At 31.9% G+C, this 24,076-nt stretch overlaps 3 protein-coding genes across 3 annotated transcripts; 1 reads left to right on the top strand and 2 right to left on the bottom strand.

Annotated features, from left to right (window-relative positions):
* Nucleotides 1–4,189: 4,189 nt before the first annotated feature.
* LOC107262024 (glycine-rich cell wall structural protein) lies at nucleotides 4,190–5,674 on the bottom strand. The gene has a single exon (XM_015725149.3). It carries the CDS (start codon nucleotides 5,535–5,537, stop codon nucleotides 4,398–4,400), a length of 1,140 nt encoding a protein of 379 aa, XP_015580635.1. The 5' UTR covers nucleotides 5,538–5,674; the 3' UTR covers nucleotides 4,190–4,397.
* A 7,878-nt stretch (nucleotides 5,675–13,552) lies between these two features.
* On the top strand, nucleotides 13,553–14,808 carry LOC8263744. Its single transcript, XM_015725150.3, has one exon. It carries the CDS (start codon nucleotides 14,089–14,091, stop codon nucleotides 14,515–14,517), a length of 429 nt encoding a protein of 142 aa, XP_015580636.1. The 5' UTR covers nucleotides 13,553–14,088; the 3' UTR covers nucleotides 14,518–14,808.
* A 3,762-nt stretch (nucleotides 14,809–18,570) lies between these two features.
* Nucleotides 18,571–22,035, bottom strand: LOC8263745 (peroxisomal membrane protein PMP22). Its single transcript, XM_002528773.4, has 7 exons — nucleotides 21,773–22,035; nucleotides 21,514–21,612; nucleotides 21,143–21,244; nucleotides 20,925–21,000; nucleotides 19,886–19,956; nucleotides 19,664–19,749; nucleotides 18,571–18,852 (listed from the first exon to the last, which is right to left on the bottom strand). Exons 1-7 carry the CDS (start codon nucleotides 21,842–21,844, stop codon nucleotides 18,801–18,803), a joined length of 558 nt encoding a protein of 185 aa, XP_002528819.2. The 5' UTR covers nucleotides 21,845–22,035; the 3' UTR covers nucleotides 18,571–18,800.
* Between the last annotated feature and the right edge of the window lie 2,041 nt (nucleotides 22,036–24,076).

Here is a 24,076-nt window from a genome sequence, read left to right as displayed (position 1 = left end):
TCTGTGGCTTATTATTAATAAGTATGTTTCTTGCACTAGTGGAAAAGCAATTGTTTAATCATGATGTGATACTCTTTCCTACCCTCTTTTAGACTATAAATAGATTTGGCTTAGCTGGATTCATTACATTTTTTTATAAATGCTAATAACAGCATACTGTCTCTGTATAATTTAGATAAGGAAACAGGACAGAGATCTGATCAAGAGCGTATCTTTTTATACACTGTGTTCAATGCCAATGTTAATACTTCCAGTTCCTCATCAGGGCTATGATGTGATGAGGACACCTTGTGGAACTTGAGGCAATTCTGGTGAGCCTACCACATAAGCATCAAGCAAAGCTAGAAACCATGCACACAATTTAGTAGCATCCTTCTGTTAACTTTTTGTACGGGTTTGGAAGATTATTAAGTTAAGTTTGTATTCATCTAGTGATTAAGTTGATGATAAATTCAGTAATTCATTAATTTAACATGGTTGTCCAACCTGTCGAACCCACGTCGAATTGGATTTTGTTTTTGAGGAAATACTGAACTATATTATACATTTAATAGGTCGGATGTAATCAATTTATTCTTTAATAAGGAGAAGGATGCAACCCAAACCAGTAATCCAAGTGTCAATGTAACGAGTCTAAAATCAAATTCGCGGAGAAAGACTTACAAAAACTTTTTATATATTGCGTCTGATTGGGGGTAGCTGTTCCCGTAGCAGATGGGAATTTCTAGATTGGTCTGCTAATGCTCCGAAAATGAGTTTCAACAGAATTGCATTTAATGGGCAAAGGAGAGATATTAAGGGAAGCTCGTAGATATAGATGAAGACTTGAGGTTGGGGCTATTAGGAGGTTGCATTTCCTTAATACACATAACACTTTGTTTCCATATTTGGATGTTTAAGGGAGATCAAGTTTTCTTTGTCTTCTTATTTGCCTATTTTTTTGTCTCTCCTCCTTTTCCGTTGTATACTCTGGAAATTGTGATGTCGAAATTTGGTGTCAAGGCTCTTGTTACTGTACCAATAGGGTATATATATATATATATATATATATATATAACAATGACCCGTTTGACCTGCTAATTCTTACTCTAATTTACAAAATTAATCCGAAATCACCTATTTCTCTGAAATCAGGATGGTGCTAATCAAAGATTGTCAGCTTATATCACATTTTTAGTTTATGAATTATAGTTTGTCTGCATATCCATTGAGACATGTTTCAGATGCACAATATTTCACAATTAGGACCTGAAACATTAATCTGAAAAGCAAAGGCGACTGATGAATAAATTAAACACAGTTTATTTTCATTTAATTCCAACATCTTATAACTTGCACTGTCCTGCAATTCATGCAGTACACTAGCACAGACGGTACAACAACTTTCTTGGAGTCTAGTTTTATTTGGGACTCCGAATTTGAATTGTCATGTCGTTGGAACTCAAATTTCTTGAATCTTGATTGTATCCTGTACACTCGTTTCTAGTAAGTTGAGTCCTCCAGATTATAAAATAATCTCAGAGATTCTACATTATAGAGAGCCAGTCTTGGATTTGGCAATAGCTTACACATAAACTACTGGTAACGTGCAAGTTTTGTATATAACCACAACCTAGTCAACGAAGCTGCTTGATCCTTTTAAAATCCTTGTCCAGCAGCAAACCAAGACCAGTTTGCGGGGATGCTATTAATCCTGATGAAACTAGGGGGACAAGGAATAGTTACCCATTAGAGCGAGCTCTTGTCAGCACACATTTGTCAGCTAGTCTTTTTTATTTCGAACAGTAATTGTCAGCTGTTACTCCTGGACAGTTTATACACTGATGATCGTGAAAAATGAGTTTAAATATATGAAAGTAAGGAGGTTACAGTTGCCAGCACAAAATTGTCAGCTGTGAGTGCCAAGTACAGTTCTGACCAGACCTATTCTCTTTTGGTTGTGCAAGTGCTGGCACAAAATATTTTTTCTATTAGTCGCAATGCAGAATTTTGAGTGAAGAGCATAAGCCCTCCAAGTCCATTCTCAATTCTGGTTAGCCCTCTTGTTTGAACTGAATTCTGTAGCTCTGATGTCTATCTAACATTCCGTGTGATACCATCTTAACAAGCTCAAAGGTGTAAAACAACAATGACAGATATCCGTCAAGCAACAAGCAGATGTTAGCTAGCGCAAAGATCAGAGTATGACAAAATAGTTTTGAGATAAAAATTTGGAATTAATCAGTCTCAAGAGCCAACTTCAGGAAAGCTAATTTATTTGCCTGGCAGATAGGCAATTAATTTGTGACTATGTAGATTTCGGTAGCTGGATTCATTAAATTTGATAAAAGCTAATAGCAACATATATAATGAAGCATCATAATACATTAGCTAGCTTGTATATAATGCAACTCTTCTTGACATTATTAATGAATTAAATAGGATGAGGGTATAATTAACTTAGATATAATTTAATATTTTATTTCTTGGTTAATTGAGAGAGGGCAGACTTCAACTTAATCCATCTTAATTTTATGTACTATGTATACCATTGAATTGTTATTAGTTAACCAGATTAACATTTGAAAATAGATTTCCATTGAAGCATCCTTTCATAAATGGAGTTCACTGAGGTATTATATAATGTCGTTTTCGGCTCCAATTGAATTCTTTTGCCTATCTTTTCTTTCTTCACAATTAACAAATGGTGTTATTATTTCAGACCCTCCTTCCAACTTCACGTCCCATCAGTTTGTGTTTTAGGTTGAAGTAGGCTGAATTAACTACCAATTTAGTACCATGGGTTAAGTTAGGGATATAATTATAAAGATTCAGAGGCAATGACACATCTCAAAGTAGCAAATAATATTAGACTTCTAATTCTGATGCAATGACAAATTGTATTGTAGTTATACCATCTCAGTTTGATGAGGGACAAACTATTTCTGAGAGAGAATGGCCAAATCTTTTCCTTGCTCAATATGATTAAAGTGCACGCCTTACTAACTCACGCAAGCTTGTGATTTTGCAAATTATTCCAATATCAAATGACTTTGTTCTTATTGATGAAGCCTAAAATCAAATAAGTTCCCCTACTGAAGAAAGAGTCAAAAGTAGTACAAGAAGATGCACGCATTGCCAAATCTTCATCTTTACTCTTTGAAGTCATTAATTTGCTGGGGCATTTTTCCTCAATCTTCCATTGTACATAAAATTAAAAATTTTGAAGCCAATTAGAAAATGGTATGTTTGATATTTTTGTTTACATTATTTTTTTGTCACCATTAATGGGTGTTTATCATATTTATGAAAAATATAAAGTAGTAGCTGTTCTTCTTTTTTTCTTTTTTAATTTAACCAACGGTGGTTGAGCATCCAAATTTTTAAAAGAAAAAGAATTATAAAAATATATATTGGAGAAAGAAAACAGCCCCATGTAATAATAACTGATCTCATAATTCTGAAAGAGTACTACTGTCTACATAGTCGACAAGTTATGAGTGCACTGTTGCCACTGAAGTAGTGAATAAGTGAAAGTGACAAAAAAGAAAACATTGAATTTGAAGATTATTACAACTTGGTAGCAAGACGAAGGATATGTCATAATTGAGGAGCTAGTACAAAGGACACATAGGCATCTAGTTGGTGAAATTTTGAGTTTTTTAGCATTAAGTGCTATGGAGACCACTATTGTGCAGCAGCAGCAGCACATAACAGAAGCAAGCACGAGCCAAAGCCACAGCCAATGAACAAAACCTAATTGAGCAAATCAGTGATTTAGTTTCCTATGTACATGCATATATTATATCAGGGAAGTTGGATAAAAAATTGAACGTAAATTGTTAGCTCCATTAATGGCTCTTCTAAATTCTACTGGTTAGCTTGATTCACCCAGGAAAAAGCCCTGAAGTCCTGATGTCAATCTGCTACCGGTTTGATGGGGCTTACTTGAGCTTGTATACCCTGCTAAACCATAAAATTCTTGGCCAATTCAGATCAAACATTACTATTATTTTTTAATCAAAAGTCTTAATACTTTATGACTTCATATGACCTCGTAGTTTGTTCTAATTTAGATCATGTCAACATTTTTTTTGCATTAAAAAATTAATAACTATATTCTTAGATTTAATTTTAACTTATAATTATGGATATAGTATTGTATGGGTGCAAAAGAAATGTGTTCGCTTAATTAGCTGCTAAACTCGAATTAATTCCTGCAAAGATTAGCTTATTGAAGAGAGCGGTAGCAACTGGTAAGAGAGACTGTTACTACGTAACATTACAACTTTCACAAAAATATTAAAGTACAAGACAAACTGCAAATATGATGATTTTTTGATAATCCAAACCAAAAAATAAAAATACTCCGATGGTCTAATTACTAAAATAATATTGCATGCATGCAACGTTGATGTTTAATGGCGTCCGACTCCCCCACCCCCACCACCTCCGAACCCACCTCCTCCTCCAAACCCACCTCCTGAACCACCTCCTACTCCTCCTCCAAACCCTCCTCCTTTGCCAAATCCACCGCCAGAGCCACCTCCAAATCCACCACCTCCACCAAACCCACCACCTTTTCCAATTCCTCCACCAAATCCACCGCCTTTGCCAAAACCTCCACCAGCACCAGCTCCACCACCTCCGCCGACCCCTCCTCCAGCACCACCTCCAAATCCACCACCTTTTCCAATCCCTCCTCCGACACCACCACCTTTGCCGAAACCTCCACCAGCTCCACCACCTTTGCCTATCCCACCTCCAAGACCACCGCCCTTACCAATTCCACCACCTAGCCCTCCACCTTTTCCAATTCCACCACCAATGCCACCACCTTTTCCTATCCCACCTCCAAGGCCACCGCCCTTACCTATCCCACCACCAACGCCACCACCCTTCCCAATGCCACCACCTTTTCCTATCCCACCTCCAAGGCCACCGCCCTTACCTATCCCACCACCAATGCCACCACCTTTTCCTATCCCACCTCCAAGGCCGCCGCCCTTACCTATCCCACCACCAACGCCACCACCTTTTCCAATTCCGCCACCAAGACCACCGCCCTTACCTATCCCACCACCTTTTCCTATTCCACCACCTAGTCCTCCTCCCTTTCCAATTCCACCACCGTGTCCTCCACCCTTTCCAATTCCACCACCTAAGCCGCCACCTTTTCCTATCCCACCACCCTTTCCAATTCCACCACCTAGGCCTCCACCTTTCCCAATCCCTCCACCAGCACCTCCACCTGCTCCACCACCAAATCCACCACCTGCACCACCTCCAAAGCCACCGCCACCCCCACCTCCACCACCAAATCCTCCACCTCCCCCAGCACCACCACCTCCGCCAGCTCCACCACCAAAACCACCGCCTCCACCAGCACCTCCTCCGCCACCAAAACCACCTCCGAATCCACCACCCTTTCCAATGCCTAAGAACTTCTCATCCTCATCGTTCCTTACGGACACAGCATCTCTGGCAAGCACACCCACTACAAGAATATGAATACAAAGCAATGACAACAAAGCTACTCTCCTCTTGACTCGTACCATTTTGTTAGTATCTTTAAAAGAGTGATCAGCTAGCTCATTGATGAGAAATTAACCCTTAACAAAAGGGTCTTTATAGCCCCTTTTCAAATTTGCATTAAATCATCTCAACTACCAACTGTTCATCACATTTAATACAAGAACCACTTTTAATTGTCATCACACGTCCTGTTGTAGCTGTAATATGCCCACCTCCTTATCTTCACTAAAGAAAATTCTAAACGAAAGATATCAAACAAACCTTAAACAAATGTAACATGCACCTGTCTCTGCCTGTACTATTACTTACCTTAAACCGTTAAACGATGTAACATGCCCTTATGTGTGTGTTTGTTTCTATTACTTCTTCAAGAATAATATTTTTCGCGGTTAATTTATATATGCAAACTAAGGATATATATACCTGACGATGTATGCCGATAGAATTTTTTCATTACAATGCCATCGATTATGTCTACTTAATCATGTAACTAAAATATGATACTGTCACTTGCGACAATTTCATTTCTCAATTCAAATAAAAATCCAAAATAATATGAGTTTTCCTTTCAACTTTTGTAAGATATATTAGAAGAAAAAAAAACATGTAACTTACATTTTAGTGGCGTACTTTGGATATATCGTAGAGATGAGATTATTCGCAGTCTATGATCCATGTAAATATTTATGCATATATTTGACTGGATATAATTCTTGAAAGCCTGCTGAATTATGACATTAGAAATTTCATTAGATATGTTTTGACATTTCCTTACATTTCCCTGCTGTCAGTTGAAGTACTAATATATTGTAATAAGATTATAACAATTTGATAATAGAATCATGGGCAACATTAAAAGTTGAGTTAAATTCTTAAAGAGTTAAGACTAATTAGTATCAGAATATGTTGATTATTTTTTTGAATTTTTTGTTATTAATTTATGATTTCTTGTTTTAAAAGTAACAATTTAATGTTTAGTATTTCTCCAATCCTAATTATTAACTACGGTTTCTCGTGTCCTGATCAAAATAAGATTGCTAAAATTGTAAAATAATTTAACATCTTTGTACTGCCATGATTTATTATCTATAATCCCTGGCTGAGTTTTCACTTTTAAACATGTAAACTACAAAGATTTGACATTTACTACGTATTAATAATCTTCTATACCTAACTCTCTTGCTGATTTGTTGTAGGAAGAATACCAATCTCACTGCCAATTCCATAAAACAAAGCCTTCTTAGAAAATGTAATGGAGATCTTTCTAAAAAGAAATCCGACACCAAGCTATGTGGAGAGCAAATTCTTGAATCTTGAACAGCACCATGGATTCTTACTATAACAAAGAAAAGAGGAAAGTATAATTGACAAAATTAAATTATGGGTAGACATACGAAAATCCATGCCATGCAAGCTCAAATATATAAATTTCTCTTTTTTGGATAATTTCAAATACATAGATTTTTATATAATGTTTTTGTTCCAGCTAGCTTGGTTTGACGAAACTCTGAGTAGTAGGTATTCTTCGTGGACCATTCCATGTGCTTGGTAGATGGTATTTTAATTGCAGTTTCTCTCCTTTTCAGTGGGCATCCAGCTCTAATCAATTGTTAATTTTTCTTTTTTTTTTAAAAAAAAAAAAATCTTCCTTCTATCAATTTTCTTATAAATACATGCTATCCTTTTGAATACGTTTTTCCATTTAATAGACCAGACGTCAGATCCATATCTAGCTAGTTTCAAGTACTAACAGTAGCATTACTTAAAAAATTGTTTGGTGCCTCCTAATTAATGATATGGTAGTGTCTGTTCAATAATTGAAGAAGTTTGATATATATGAACCGAAAAAATTGGATATATTTGAGGCCATGTAATAAGTCGGTATCTGACTATGCAAACTCTTAGTAAATTTCATTGCGATTGGTCCAATTATAGAAAGAACATTTAATTCACAACCCATAAACTAACTCTTTCAGGGATTCATATGATGATTAATCTTTAAGCTTTTACTGTTTATGTATACGAAGAAGAAGGAGGAGGAGGCCTGACTTTTGCTTCTATGTTATAACATATTTCCATAAAAACACCCTTGAGTGAGTAAATTAATACGAATGATGATGTCCATGTACCCTGGAGATATACAAATTCACCAAGCTTTTGTTAGGTTCAGATTCTTTAGCTGGAAAGCTAATTGAATTTAAAGCATTGACAAATTCATGCCTCCTTTAAATTGTACTGGGAAGTAATTCACAAAAAGAGAAAGCATTTGCATGCATAAAGTGGAGCGCATATTATTAACGTGAAGGAAAGCATTTGCCAAAATTGTCTGGACAATTATGGGGATGGAGGGCTGGAGGCCCATTTGCAAATGTCACATGCGGTATCATTGTCAAAGTTCTGGGTGGCCAGTAGCCCAGGAATTATAAAGGTTAAAACAACCAGGCTCTGCAAGTTGTAAATGATAGATATATTGATGAGGTTGGTCAGTAAGGATGAGCTTAGGATACTAACACTTTTTTTTATAATGGAGAATTATTAGAACTAAAATTACCAAGCACATGATCCAACTGCTTTGAAAGGAAACTTCTAGAATTTTTCTCTCTTGATGTGCATCTGTTTCTCATGAAATATTGTGATTCTTTTTTTTCTTTACTCTAGATATAGTTAATATGTTAAGTTCGAAAAAAAATATTTTTATAAAATATGAAATAAACTACTACATTTAAAAAAAAAAGTTCAAATTTGAAATCTGTGTCGATCTGAAATATTAAATGTCTAGCCATCGGATAATAGAAATGAATAAGCCTACCTCGAAGTAACTAAATAGGCTTAGCCATGATGATTCTCTTGAAAAGGAGCCCCAAGCGGAAAATCCACTACACAAACCTGCTGGTTGCACTAATCTCTGCCACTTTTTTAAAACATGGTTTCTCATTTCCTTTCCTTTTGTTCTTTTTCTTCTTCTGTTTTGACTACAATGTTTTTAAATCTTCTTGTCGTAGGCCAGCTGGCAATGGATACGTGGACCTAGCTAGGAGGCTTTTTGATTTGCTATGTAGCCAATGGGTGAATTTGAAGTGGGCTATATGAGGGTGCAATTTGGGCTCATTTATATCTTTTATCTCAATGCCGTACTCTGGCCCGCTATAACATGAAAATCTCTTTGTTTTCTTTTCCATTCTTGTTTGTTTCTATATTTCTGAAGTTATTTTTAGTTACTGTGACATTATGGTAAAAGGCTTTTTTTCTTTGTTTTTTTTTTTTTAATTTCCAATTTCATTATCAACCGTGGGGTAAATATCCAACAGACATCCCTCGTCACCAGCCTCAATTGCATGCCACTACATAAATGGTAATTGTATAGGGTTAGGGGCTGTGGAAGCATGGAATATTTCCCATCTCCGAGAATATTTTTGATTGGACATGGCAAATTTTGGGCCTTGTATAAAAGCACTTGAATGTGACAATTGACATAATACTCATAAATCAATTGTTTTTGGGTAATGGACAAATCTTTCTTTTCCATCTTAACTCGAGCGATACATGACCACCTCAGAATGAGAATGAGAAGGTCTCCCTCTAATCTCCATTGAGTTTTGTATTCTATAAACTTGTGTTTTCACTTACTAATGACATCAAAGATTTATGAAGTTTCACCAATTTTTATTTTTTATTAGTTTTGTTTTGGTAGATCAGATCCAAAACCTATAAAAGAATAGGCCTAATAAATAGAGAAAAAAAAAACAGAAGCTGAAAGGGTCATATATTCACATAGTTAATCAGTTAATAATAAAATCTATATATAAAAATGTTGTAACACATAAAGAAAATTTTAATATGTGGTAAAACCTTTTTATAATGATATTCTATATAAAAATAATACCTATATAGTAATTAAAGTTTCAATTCCAATTTAGACTAATTATAAATAAAAATAAATTATAATTTTTTTTAAAAAAATATTTTTTAATATAATAATTTTATATATAAATATAAATATTATATTATATTTTATATTACTATATAATTATTTTATTTTATTAATTTTATTTATATAATATAGTAAGATATTAACATAGTTACTCTCATTTTTAGATAAAAAGTTAATAAAAGAATTTGAATAGTAATATTTTTTACAGGGACATAGATTCCTTCTTAAGCATGAAGTAGTCATAATTTGGTGAGACGCAGGTAATTAGTGGGGCCAGGCTACCATCGTCGTCAGACATGGTTAATTCAATTTAATAATTAGTACAATCGGTCGTTAATAGTGTTAGCAACATGCTCTGTAATTTCTATTATCATTATTTGTAGTTAAAGAATGGATTTGTCTGCCAATACGAAATATATATGCTGAAGAACAGTATTTTATATATATATATATATATATTAGTATTTTCAATCTCTTTCTCAACACATGCATACACTTTTCCTCACAACATTCCATTACTTGATTGTCTCCTGATTCGATATTTCTCCCTTTTCATACTAAACATTTTTCTTTTTAATTACCATTATGATCTAATCTCATATCTTTAATTTCCCTCTTGACAAAAATAAAATAATAAAATATTTCATTTATTATCATAAACAGACATATTAATCGTTTCACTGTCTAATTAGACTTTAGTTAACATTATTCAATAAAATATGAATATCACTTTAATATTATTTGAATTACATATATAAATTTAATATGTTTCAGATTTTTATTTTGTTTTTTCTCAATGTTAGTTAATTCAGAAGGAAAAAATCGACTGGAAATTTTTTTTATATGACTATAATTTATGATAGACTATTTTATTTAAATATAAATCTTAATATTTATAGTTTACCATAAATATTAGAATTTATATGAGCTAATGGTCATGAACAAAATAACTAAACATGACGATATTAATAATTTTAAATTTATATATATATATATATATTATAATTTTATATTGACAACTATTAAGAATGATCGTTACGAGAGTCATTAGCAGATGAAGATTTTTCAAATTTAGATAGATATAATATATCATATTTCAACAATTTATTTTTTTCTACTTTTTCATTTATTTTCTTATTATTATACAATTATAAGATTTAAAAATTATATCACAATTGTTAATTTCATATTAAATGGATAGAATTATTAAAGCATGACCTTCATATTTACTTAATGCGGAGGATCCTAATCCAAAATATAGGGTGTCAAACGATGCTGACTGCACAAGAGATGCTAAGATGGAGGATGGATATGTTGCCACGTGTTAAGAGTATGAAAATAACAGGGAAACAAAAAAAAAAGAGATAAAGCACGAAAAGAGACGCGCCTCGCCATTCGTGTGTCGCTACCGTCCCACAATTCTCTTTCTCTCTCTTTGCCAAAGACAATAAGCACGCCCCTTCTTCTAAAATGACCATTAACTCCTCCCTTCAATTTCCATATGTGATTTTGTTTCTTTTTTTTTTTTTTGGAGAATCCATGCTTTTATCTGTATCTTTGGAAATATTATAACAATGCTTACAACAATTACTATCTTTTCCATATCTTATTATATATGATTTTTGAAATTAATGTCTTTACTTAAAGTAAATAAATGGTTTTTACTTTGGAAGATAAAATAAATAGTTATTATAATTAAAGTAAAACGAGAACGAGAGATGAATTATCATTTATTTTTTATTCAATTCTTCAATTAGAGAGAGATGTGGAAAATTTTAATTACAAATAAATTAAAATTTTAGGATGTAAATAATTTATTTATTTTAAAATTTGAAACTCATTTTAAGATTTAAAAGTTGAATTTAGAATTTATTATTAGAGACTGAATTTTATACAAATTTCAATGTACTTTATACAATTTTTATTTTGATATATTGGAATATTTGTATAGCCTCAATTGTTATATCAAATTCATCTGATCAAAATTCCAATTGTAAATCAAATAAAAGATTTTAAAAAGCTTATGATATTTGCTCGTTAAAAATATTAAATTTATAAAAAAGTTTAAAATTTGTGAAATTATATATTATTATTATATTTTATTATTAGTCATTTACCTGTATATTACACTTTGTTATTACTGTCTTAATTATAGATACTAATATAAAATAAATTTATATAAAGATTGATAATTCTTTTTGATATTTTATAATTATTCATCAAATTTTAGATAACAATAATAGTTTAAGATATGTTTAAATGTTTCTCCTAATAAGATTTCTAATATTTTAGGATTTTATCAATATGATAAATATAAAATTGAAATAATTTTAATTAATTTATTATTTATATGAAAATTAATACTACAAATCTAACTGATATACTTCTTAGAATTAAAAATTATTTTATAATTATACAAACTTATTAGTTATTATATATATATAACTATTAATTTTTAGAATTACAATCATCATTTAATTAAAAAAGTTAATTTATGAATAATATATTAATTATACATAAATATACAAAGTATGTATTATGTCTTAATTTGTTAATTACATATGTATAATTAGTACTAAAAATATGATTAAAATGTTTTTTTAAATTATAAATTATTATATAATTAAGAGAATTATTTAGTTAATTTAATATTAACAATATAATTAAAATATTATTTTTAGGATTATAATCTTTGATTAATTTTGAAATTCTTATAAATTAGTGAATCAACTATATAATAAATATTAAAAATACATCAATATGACGTTTATGAATCAAAAGAGAGCATATATAAACACCATATAAAAAGTACATATATTGGAAGAGTTAAATTATGCATAAAAAATAAGTATAAATATAATAAAAAAACTTCATATTTTTAGCATTTATATTATACATATATATTGAAAAATAACTAAATAGAAATTCGTGTTAAATTGTTAACAAATATTTTGTAAGATGGATTGTTTAAAAAATTTATTAATTAATGTAGTAATTTGATTTATATACAGTAATATCAAAATTATAATATCTATATTTTGCTATCTTTTAAATAAGAAATTAAGATTCAATTAAGAAAATATATTTAGATTATCCTATTTTTATGATAAGAAATCATAATATTCCAATTTTTTATTTTTTATCAAAATAAAAAGTGTTTATTATTTAATATAATCTCATAACACAATTTTCCTATGAGATTTGTCGAAACTTGCTAATCCCATTATATTTTGATCACATGTAAATATAAAAAAAAATTATTTAAGTTTGATATATATTCTCACTTATATATAAATCCGGTAAATATTTAAATAATAAAAATATGTATCAATTATTCAATATTAAAATATAAAACACACATATATATATATATATTTATTTATTTATTTATCTTATTAGTTATAGTGTATATATAAATAATATAAAATTTCTTTCTAAAATTATAATGAGAGAGAGAGAGAGAGAGAGAGAGAGAGAGAGAGAGAGAGAGAGAGGTGCTTTCAACCTGTGATTGACAATGAATTTAGACACTAACACGGTAATACATAATCTTTTTATGAGGAACATATAAAAATTTAACAAGAAAAAGGGAGATATAAAATGGGAAATTTTTTTTTTCATTGAAAAAAGAAAGCAATTATGTATTGAATTCTTCTATTTACAAATATGACCTATTATTTCATGTTATTTTTTATTTTTAAAAATTAAATAAATTATTTTTTTTAAAAATAAAATTTAAATTTTATATAGCGAGTGATGTTTTATTAAATAATAAAATTCAATCACTAAATTAAAATTTAATGATTAAAATCCTATATATATTGATTCATCATATTATTTAATACATGATAAAATTCCGAACTCCTTGGTTTATTTTTAATTTTGGGGTTCTCAGATGAAGGAAGAAATTGAGTGGTTGTGTTGATTACAAACCCATTTTAAACAATCCCAACAAAAACTGAATTGACTGTGAAAGGGTGTGCCACTGTTTCTGCAAAATTTTCAAAGGCATGAAATGAAGTCATGCAATGGCAATTTAGGTATTTTGTTAAAATAAGAGGGTATTTTAGCATTCATAGCTATATAAATTTGAACACCACCAGTTGCTCTCATTTCTCTTCCGCATATCTTTCCTCATTCTCTCCTTTTCTCTTTTTCCTCCTTCTCCCCTCTCTATTTTCACTATCGATCTCTTCCTCTCACCGCCGGCGAAATTAGCGGCGTGCAACAGCCCGGATTCCGGCCGGTCACCGTCCGACGATCTTATTATTATCTTTAATTCGAATCTCAACTCCCACCAACTCTATTCTCTCTGTTCTGATTTTCATTTTTTATACTTGTTAAAATGTTTGTGGAACCATTTTTACTTTTTTAACCTTCCACTTGGCGGTTTTACCATTTTATTTCTCTTTTTCCTCTTGTCCATTTTGGACGTTTTCGCTCATTTTTGGATAAAGAAGACTTGACACTTTTACCCCCCTCCAAAAGAAACAGAAAAATCATTGAATTTACGCTTTTGTCCAATAATTAACTCTGGTTTAACGGTTTTACTATTTTAGCCCTTAGGGTTTCCTTTTCTTTCTTTTTTCTTAAAAAAATTATTCTTATTACGGATAGTGACGTGGCATGTTATAATTCCAAAGATGAGCTATCACTCTCATAGGATTTTGACACCTGGAGCTTCGAGGAAGCGGAAAGAGGGAGAGGCATTTTATCCATTGAAGCCGACATCAGTAGCTTATTCGGCTAAGCATGGAGCTAGGCCAGCAGCCGTTATAAAAGCAGAGGAGGCCGTTTCTTCTAATAAATTACTAGCTGGGTACATGGCATATGAGTATTTGACCAAGGGGACTTTATTCGGACAAAAATTCGACCCGGGCAGAGCAGAGGCGGTGGCGTTAGCCGGCGGCTTAGTCGAGTCGAAGAGGGGGAGTAAAGCGATTGAAATGGAGACACGGTGGAAGAAAGAGCATAAGAGTTATGCTGAGGTGGCAGGCATATTGAAGACTGAAGGGGCCCACTTACCAGGGATCGTTAATCCTACTCAACTAGCTAGGTGGATCCAGATGTGAGTTGGAGTTGTTGCTGGTGCTGTGTACGTGGTAGGAGAGAATACATGGGTAGTGATGCACTCGATTGGCAACTCCCGCTTTCGAGGTGATGAGTCTGTATCACTACCAAAAAAAACAATGAACAAGAAAGCCACTGTTACAAGGAAGATTGAACTTGGGTCAGATCTCCTTTGACCAGTTGTAGTATTTTTATGTTTAATTTTATTTTTGTTTGTTGTTGATGTTGTTAGCTTCTTGATTTAGAATTCATATCATGTTAATATGATTAACTTTGATGTTGTTGTTTCTTGATATTATCATCATCATCATCATCATCTTATATTCAAATGTGTGCGCGTGTGGGAATGATTGCATTTATATGTCTTCTGCATGAATACGTGAGCCATCTTGTGGACGTTGAGAGGGATAATATGGGTGACATTTTGTGTGGGTCAGATTAAATTTATACAAGGCGCAGGTGGTGGTGGTGGTGGTGGTGGTGGTGGAGGAGGAGTGCATGGTGTGAGTTAGTGGGTGCATGTACTGTTATCGTGCATTTTGATTTGTATTATTTGATGAAAACCTTGGGCGTTGCTATCTTTTTAAGTTGATCGAAGTTGGCACTTACTATAAGATCTCGTAAAGATATTACACGGCACAGTCGTGGTTTAAGGTGAATAGGTGGGATGTTATTTCATATATGTTCTTTCCAAGGCATACTCCCAGTAAACAAAATTGACAATTCCGGTTTGCAATTTCTTAATTGGAGTTGGAGGCTCATTTATCAGCTCTATAGTTGTTCCTTATCTATACGTTAATTATCATCTCCATATGTGTGATAGAACTTCACTTGGGTTCATTAATCAGCTGTGGAGAATAAAAAAGAATACTTGGGAAAAGAGTAGCACAATTCTTTACTTTAAAATTTTGCCCATTACTTTTGTTAATGGAAGACTTATTTTCGTTTTTAAATCTTTAAATCCCAAACCTCAACAACGAAGGATAGTCTTGTCGAACAAATACACCTGTAATCATCGCATTCGATGTGGTAAGTAAGACATTTAGAAGGAAGAGATCCAATAACTCAGAGTCTGCCCAATTTTTACTATTTTTAAAGTTTAAATACTCCTAAAGAAAAGGGTGTAGCATCAAAATGATAAAATTTGTTAACAAAAAGGATAGCTTCTCATTAACTGAATTATGGATCCATATGGAAAATCTTTCCCGTAAAGGCAACTATCTGTCCTAATTACCAATAACTCATTTGCTAAAACTCTAATTTTCTGACAAAGGGATAGAAATTTCCTTAAGGCTCTCCTCTCTTTTTCTCTTTGGGATTTTTCCTTCTCATTAATCTTGATACCAGACACAATTTAGAAGCTTCCATGGGCTTTCCTTGTGTAAAAAATTGTTACTAATACTAGTTGCCCACATATAATATTTACGTGTGTAAAGTGTATATTACGATTATTTATAGTTTCATATTTAATAATTGACAGATAATTAATTATTTAAAATTTATAAATATATATCTATTATCTGTCAATTTAGTATATAAATAAAAATACACCTAGTATGCTAGACAAGAACCCATGTGATATATTAGCAATTTCCTTTTTTGCTAGTTATGAATTATCTTTTAATGACCTGTTCTGTTAACCGTTATTAATGAACCAAAGAACTTCCTTCTGCGTCCTTTTTGGTTAGCCACAGGAATCTATTTGTACTTTTGCCTAATTGGAGTCGATGACGTTAATTAATAACAATTTAAAAGCTTAATTCATAAAAGCTATTTCTTTCCCTTTGAAATTTCTTTTAATGAAATAATTATGGACAGAAAGAGACCCACCCACACCCACTTGTCAGTGTTCTTATTAAAATAAGGCATCATTTGTTGATATAATAATGGGGGTCTGAACGTTCAAATTTTGTTTGTTTAACTATGGAGTTTCTTTTTTTTTTTTTCAACGTTCAAATTTCTGATACCTACTTTAATTATATATCTGGGTTGCAATGAAGCTTGGAGAGTAAGATGAAGACCCTTTCGTGCATTCATCAATCAACGAAAATTCTCCGAGGATGTTCAGCCTCGCGTTAGAGCTATAAAGGGTTGATTGCCCTTTTTGATCTTTACATTGGAAAACTAATATATGCCTAAAATTACAAGGAGGCTATGACGTACTCAATTAGCTATTTTCTTTGACATTTTTATTTTTTGAGGTTCGAAACTTAATATCCACTGAAGTTTATATATATATATATATATATATAATGGATTGTAAAATTTTATTTATTATAGTTTGATTTTTTTCTATTTTACGATTTAAGATCTGAAATTTTTTATGTATGTTTTTTTTTTTATAAAAAATTCTATTATCCTATTAGTATATTATTAATATTTATTTTACTATTTTTTAATATAATTTTTCTTAATAAAATTATAATGGTATTATCTTTATCTTTCATCTTTTCATTGTCATAACAATACAGTTTTATTTTAATTACATTTTCATGTATTTTTAATTTTATTTTAATATATTTTTTAAAACACACATTTTCATGTCATTAAAACATACTAACTGCTATAAAAAATATATAATATTCTTCAATACATGAATAGCAAATTAACAATAGAAAAATAAAAACAATAAATCTATCCTATTTGGTTGGTTTTACAACGATGCAAGTTAAATGATATTTTTTCAGTATCTTTTATATATATTTGTAGTATCTTTTTCTTAATAAAGTATTAAAAAAATAAAAATCTTAAACACAAAAAATCTTGAAACCATAAAAGATGAAAAGAAAAAGTCACAAAAATAGAATTTAAAAAAAAAAAAAAACCGTATCCCATGAAATTTCATATGACATTAGCTCCTTACGATCGATAATAAAATAAAAATTAAAAATATATTTATAATTTTTACTTGATTAAAAAAAGTATATATTATGGTTTTAATTTTATAAAAGAAAAAAAAAGTAAAAAAAAATCAAGAAATTGAAAAAAAGAAATCATTGAAAGATTTCTCCCTTTATTTTAGTATTTGCATTCTTGCCATGGCCTGTTTTAAATTTGTTTGATTCAACAAATGTGAATAATGCATAAACACTGTAAAAGAAGAAGTGATTCACGATAAATTAAAAAAAAAAAAAAGGCCTTAACCAAATCGAATTAAACTTTCGTGATTAACATGGGAAACACATGCTATCTGCTTATCCATTCGGCCAATCTTTTGTAGAATATTAACACAGCTGACAATTAATTGGCTAATAATTTTGATTTTCTCTTTTTCAATCCTGTAATTGGCTAATGATAACGGTTGCAAATGTTATGATATAATAGCGTATCCACTGTGTGCGTGTGTTTTTTTTCTAAATTTTAATTTATTAACTTTATTGAGGGAGAAGTAGGACCTTGACATTAGGACATGATGAGGACAACCTTATCTTGTATTCATCTCAGACTTTAGTGTTATTAAACAAAGTAATTAATAGTTTACTTCAAACACATCTAATTCAAGCTTTCCTGAACTCTTTCCTTTTTAAAAAATAAAAAATAAAACGATTTTTCTGAATATTATATAATCATCTCAATATCTATAATCGGCATTCGATCAACGCTGGTGATTCCTTTCCCGATTTGGATTGAGGGGTTGAGATCCCTTATGCACGAATTATTGAATAAGCCATCTTCCTATCAAGGTTAAGGAGTCAAGTGAGCTTATATTGTTTTACCAGTAATATTCAGTGATCATTAGGACAAAAAATTCTCATATTAATGAACTATCTACAGGAATGAGTTTCTGGCCTTAAGAAATAGATCTATACTTCACTTTTAATGATACTTGGAGGTTGTTTTTTTAGATACAGTAACTGATGAAACAAAAAAATATAAATTTGCACAGGATAAGCGGAGTTGCAGCTTCCAAGCAGTTGTTATTAGATACAGTGTTTGGCATGCAGAGTGAGAATGTAGAGGGAAGGTAAGCCCGGAAAATAGGTTACGCTGAATTAGCACTCACTGATATGAATAACCCATCAAAATTAAATTGAAACTAGACAAGCCCCGAGAGATGAACACCAACACAGAATAATCCTTTTAATTATACTCTACGGATATATCACTCTAAGGATCTTAAAGCGAATGGAAATTGGCTTGAATCGAGAATCAAGTCTCATGAAACCAGCAGCAGTAACCAAATTATACGTATAATACAACCCATCGTTTCTTACTATGCTAGCAAAATTCGTAGCACTATGCTAACAGTTCAGAGAGATAGTTAGGGGACAAAGGTCACTCCATTCTACGCCTGCTTAATTGTGGTGGATCTTGCTTTCAGATTCAGAAAGATTCCCCTGAAATCATTAAGCAGTACCAAGACTGTGTTAGTAATCTAGTCTGCTCAATTCCATACAAAAACTAACTTTCAAAATGTCTATGAATAATGAAAAGACGAACTGGAAAATGCTGATAATATTTGTGAATCTATTCAGTTAGCTAGCAAGTAGCAAGCAAACTAGATTTGGAGAAGCCCAAACCCGAAATGTAGCATTACACAGACTTTAAGATTTTTTACTAGCTTTAGCTACAAATTGTGCAGTTTCTGGGATTTTGTAATTTTATTTAGAGTCTGTCCACATATAGTTGCTTCACCTAGCTATTACGGTAATTATATGAAGTATCTTCAAGATCAGGAGCTGAAGAAAGAGCTTCATTAAAAATCATTGCATGCTTGAACAAAAGATTGGAAGAAAATACACCACATGCATAGATACATACATTGAATAAAATCTAATTCTTTTCTATTTTCAAGTAAAGAAGAATAGAAGATATTCCTTTTCATATAAGAAATAAATCTGAAAAAACAGATTTCATGAATTGTCCTGGAGCATCATAAGACAGCTGCGACTTCCTTTCAATTGAATTAACCAAATTATTTTGAGTTTTCCGTTGCAAATGCTTAAAAATCAGTTGACTTTGCATTTCTTAATTTATATGCCAAAAATGCTAGACAGAGTGTTAAGTTAGTAATTACAGTTTAATATTAACAATGCATTTATCTATCCAAACTTAATAACAAAGTAGACTAAGATGGAGTAAGTTCAAGGAACTGAAATGAAATGATTTAGTGAAACAAGAGACTAAAGGTGAAAGATAGAGACGCACCAGCATGCAGAAACAATGCTATGAAATAGAACACGGAGCTGCAATGGCATATACTGGTGATTCACCCAACCAACTATAGGCCAGAACTGCAAGTAATAATCATCATATTTTAGTGTAGCAAATTTGAATTACAGCTTAATGTTGCCTTGTGTCTCAGTTTACTGGGAACATTAAGAAAAAAAATCAAAATACAAGAATAATAAGAACATAATATATCTGTACCTTCCATGCTGTCAATTGAATAGAAGGGTAGTCCTTCCGAACCTTACCCTTGACTAAACCCCATGGTCTTCCTGCAATGACAAACAAAAGTTTCTAGATGAGGCTCTATTGATAGAACATAGTTAATTTTCTGCCTTTAACATCATTTTTTGCTCAACACTTGATGGTATAGTCAATCTTCATGAAACAAATCTGTCAAGATTTTGATGATTTTTAGCTGGCAAAAAGATGTGGAGTAACAAAGACAAGAACAGGGTTTTCCAGAGAAGTATGCATAACATAGAGATTACTTTTTGGTTCAATGAATGTCCCAGAGATATTGACATGTTTTTTACTTTTGAGGAATGAATACAAACAAGAAAATATCAAAGCATGCTGGGGTATACACTTGAACGGAATTAACACAAACATGTCTTTTAGATGTGCAAGCAACTTCGCGGGATCTATTGCTCACTCAAAAACTACTGCCCATTATAAACTCTTCCTGCCCATTTAAAGAGGTGATTACATGTTAGATCAAGTTCTAACACAATTATATATATTATTACTGCACTTGTGGAAATTCATAGTTAAAACAAGGTAGCAATCAGAATAACAATTACTAGAGAAGGTTGAACTTAAGCTAGAAGCAAACCAATCTTACTGCTCATGGGACATGTGAGAAGGACTGGACTTTCTAACAACTTATTTTTATTGCTAATCATCCTTAGCAGCATAGAGATTGGAATATTTTTGCTGCTGCCCTACTATATAAAGGTTTTGAAGAGGAGACCATGTTGATATATTTACAGATATGCCTGGGAAAGGGTTTTCAGTAACTTAATCGTGGAAAAGAAATGACATCTACAACAAGAATAACAAAGCCACTATAGGATGGGAAGACCATAAATTGAGAAAAGGCACATTGTAGCAAGTCAATGAACCACAAAATCTGTAGTTTATCATGGAAATACCCCAACTAGATTTAAGAACATCAAAAAATCAAATGGACACAATCCATCAACATAGGATGCCGAGATTACTTCATAGATGCACATACCTTCAACTATCAAGCCATAGTACATCATGAAAAACATGTTGTTCCAAGGAGAAGAAACTAATTGCTCCAGTAATACCTTTTAAGTAACCAGGAAAACTGTCAATATCAAGTCTTAAAGTAAGAAGAAAAGCACATCTCGCAAACTCAACTTCGCTCAAGTTAGTGGTGAAAACATCCACCGGGTGCAGTAAAACTGATATCCCACATATGAAGCTTACCTTCTTAGCAACAGTTTTGCTGTCCTTTTTTCCCTTAAATATCCCGTCCATCAATTTATGAAGGAAGTGGCCAAATGGTCCCCCGTATGCAAAGCCATAAAGCTGCAGAAAATGCAACTCATTAACATGCACATGATCATATTCGCAAAACACAAAGACAACTACCAACTTCATTTTTGGTCCTTGTCTGTTTGGATACTGTGAAGTAAACTTTTAGCCTCCAATAAAAATCCAAGAAAGCATTACTAAGCCTCAAAATTGCAATCTTTTTTCTCTTCATATGACGAGAAGCAGATTCAATCCAATACAAGTGATAAAAGGCCAAGAATAAATTTTGAGATTGAAACAATTCATAGAGAAAGTCAACGTACCGTGATGAGAAGCAATCTTCTCAACTGAAGCCTTTTGACCCCAGAAATCTTTTGAGCAATTGTATCACTACATCCGGCTAAGACCCCAGCAGTAATTGCCTGACAAAACCCACCAAAATATCAATCATTTGAGAAAAAATAACTTCGATTAAATTCAGCTCTAAACAATATGAAAGACACTCTTCTCAAAAAAAAAAAAAAAACAATATGAAAGACAAAACTTAGAAACGCGGTTGATCAAGAAATGTAAAAAAAAGACCTTAGTTCTAAGAGGGTGGGCTTGAAGTTGAATCAGATATTTTCTCCATGCTTCTTTGGCGGTGTCAGACATGATGCGATCAACTCAAAAACGCCCCCTCCCTCTCTCTCTCTCTTTCCTTAAAATTGGGTTTGAGGATTTATAGAGAGAGAGAAGGAGAGAATTGAATTGACCCGGTAGTGTGTACGTCTACGCAAGGAAATAAAAAAGGTTGGTAGGTAATTAGTGTGCATTTGCAGAGTGAGCAGCAATGCCAAGACCCAACACTTGACTATTTACATTTACTCACATTTTTCTGTTACTTTTATTGCCATTGTCTTTGTCAGTCACCAGCTGGGTTTCTTCACATTTTATTTAGATTTTAATTTTCTGATTAATTTATCTGGCAATTTGCTAAGCATGGAAAGTTCACTCCAATTGAAAAACTTGACGCATAAAAAAAATTCAATTTACTCACTGGATTATATTAAGCATCATATTTTATTTTAATAGAAATATTTACAAGCTTAGATTAACAGTTCCTCTTTTATCATTTGTACTTAAGGAAAAGATAAATAAATAACTTTCTAATCAATTAAAAATCAATTCTTCTATTTTTGATGTGGGCTTTTAAAAGTTGACTAATTTAATTCTTGATGTGGAAAAATAAATTCTGAGTGGAAATATAATTGTGTTTAAAAGGGTGTAATTGGTGTTCAGTATAGTAGTCTTAATTGTGATTAGGTGAGGACTAAACAAACTGAGTCAAAAGTCAAATTACTTTGATGCAGCTTCTTGACACTTACTAATGCTTTTCATGGTTTCTGTACCACGAAGCTGCGGTTGCATGTAATCATCATCATCATCATCATCATCATCATCAAACAAGGAAAAAAACAAGAAAAGATAACATAAGTACAATAAGCATGTGGCCTTACATTAACACATGATTCATATGAAAAACAGCATTGAAGCCCATTAGCCCAAACTTACCCGGTAGATGCAAAGAAGAGAAACGACAATGGGCACCTTCATCTTTAAAACTAGGAAACAGAATGACCTAGTCTTGATGTTTTGGTACATCTCAGAACCAAGAGTGGAAGTCCATTAATAAAGATGATGGTTAACTTTGCAACCCAATAGAGAGAGAGAATAAGCTAGTGTTTCATAATTAATATATGTGATGACTTGAAGGCCCTTCTGAGCATGGAGGACTAAAAAGACGCATGGAACAAAGTATAATCGATAGCATATTCATATATTTATCTGGAAGAAAAATCAATGGTCAATGATTTTTCGAGATAAAAAAGAAAAGATTATAACCAAAAGCTAGTGAAGATAATAATATCATTCTTTGATTTGATATTAAGTGTATACTGAACTAATCTAGTGCAATATAATATAGGTATCAGATTTAATGCAAATTAATAAATAAAACAATTCGAGAATATATAGATGAAACGGTAAAATTTAAAACTATCATCTAACTCCTAATAATAATAACGTAAACTATGCGATTGTTGAAGAATGGGATCCCTTTGCACATTCTGATAATAATTTATCGAACTCCTCTGTGGTGCATTGAGGAAGTAGTATCGGCCCATCAATAGTGCAGTCATATTCACCATCCTCCGGTAACTTTACACCTCTTTTAAATGTCGGAAAGTTTAAGTACTCCACTGGAACTTCATATTTCTTTTGCTTCCTGCCAACGTACATGCTTACATGACCTTGCCTAGGTTTCTTTTGGCGGATGAGGCCAACTTTCTTGAAAAAAAGAAGTGAACCACATGATATGTTCCAAACTTGTGTATTGACCAACGAAAGAAGAAGACTGATGTAACCCAATTGCTGAAGGGAAGATCTATAATTCTTTGCTAAGGGTTTAGGGGAACTTGTGTTGTGTGTAGCTATGAAGGAAAGTAGCAATATGCAAGTAAATTATAGTAGAATTTATTGTTTAGGAAGTTCTAATTTCAATTTTATTGTTTAATTTAGAAGAATTAACTTAACCAGGAAAGTCGGTCTCTCTTTCTTTTTCTAGCTGAATTTTTAATTTCCTATTGTACAATGAATTTTAACTGTGCTCTGGGAGCTCAGGGATATTGAGCAAGTATTAGAATTTTTCACATTGAAGCATTTAAAATAGACAAAGAATGACTAATCTGTGCATATAATAATGGAAGGAGTTTCAATTTGTGAAGAATCTGAAAGAATCTCTAATACGATTTACTGAAAAACATGAAATTCACTTTATATTTTATTACCTTCATTAATGGAAATGCTAAATAAATCTCAGAATTGGAAATTTTAGTATGATCTAAG

The sequence above is a fragment of the Ricinus communis genome, chromosome 9 (assembly GCF_019578655.1).
Source record: "Ricinus communis isolate WT05 ecotype wild-type chromosome 9, ASM1957865v1, whole genome shotgun sequence".
Classification (NCBI taxonomy): domain Eukaryota; kingdom Viridiplantae; phylum Streptophyta; class Magnoliopsida; order Malpighiales; family Euphorbiaceae; genus Ricinus; species Ricinus communis.
The sequence above is the reverse complement of the archived record's forward strand: the minus strand, read 5'-3'. Positions and strand labels throughout refer to the sequence as shown.

What these genes read in the sequence shown, in the direction of transcription:
- LOC107262024 (XM_015725149.3), bottom strand. Translation starts at nt 5,537, where the DNA reads ATGGTACGAGTCAAGAGGAGAGTAGCTTTGTTGTCATTGCTTTGTATT.
- LOC8263744 (XM_015725150.3), top strand. Translation starts at nt 14,089, where the DNA reads ATGAGCTATCACTCTCATAGGATTTTGACACCTGGAGCTTCGAGGAAG.
- LOC8263745 (XM_002528773.4), bottom strand. Translation starts at nt 21,844, where the DNA reads ATGTCTGACACCGCCAAAGAAGCATGGAGAAAATATCTGATTCAACTT. An exon ending in GAAGATTGCTTCTCATCACG is followed by an intron (nt 21,245 to 21,513) that starts GTACGTTGACTT and finishes CATTTTCTGCAG; the next exon opens with CTTTATGGCTTTGCATACGG. An exon ending in AGCATTGTTTCTGCATGCTG is followed by an intron (nt 18,853 to 19,663) that starts GTGCGTCTCTAT and finishes TAATGATTTCAG; the next exon opens with GGGAATCTTTCTGAATCTGA.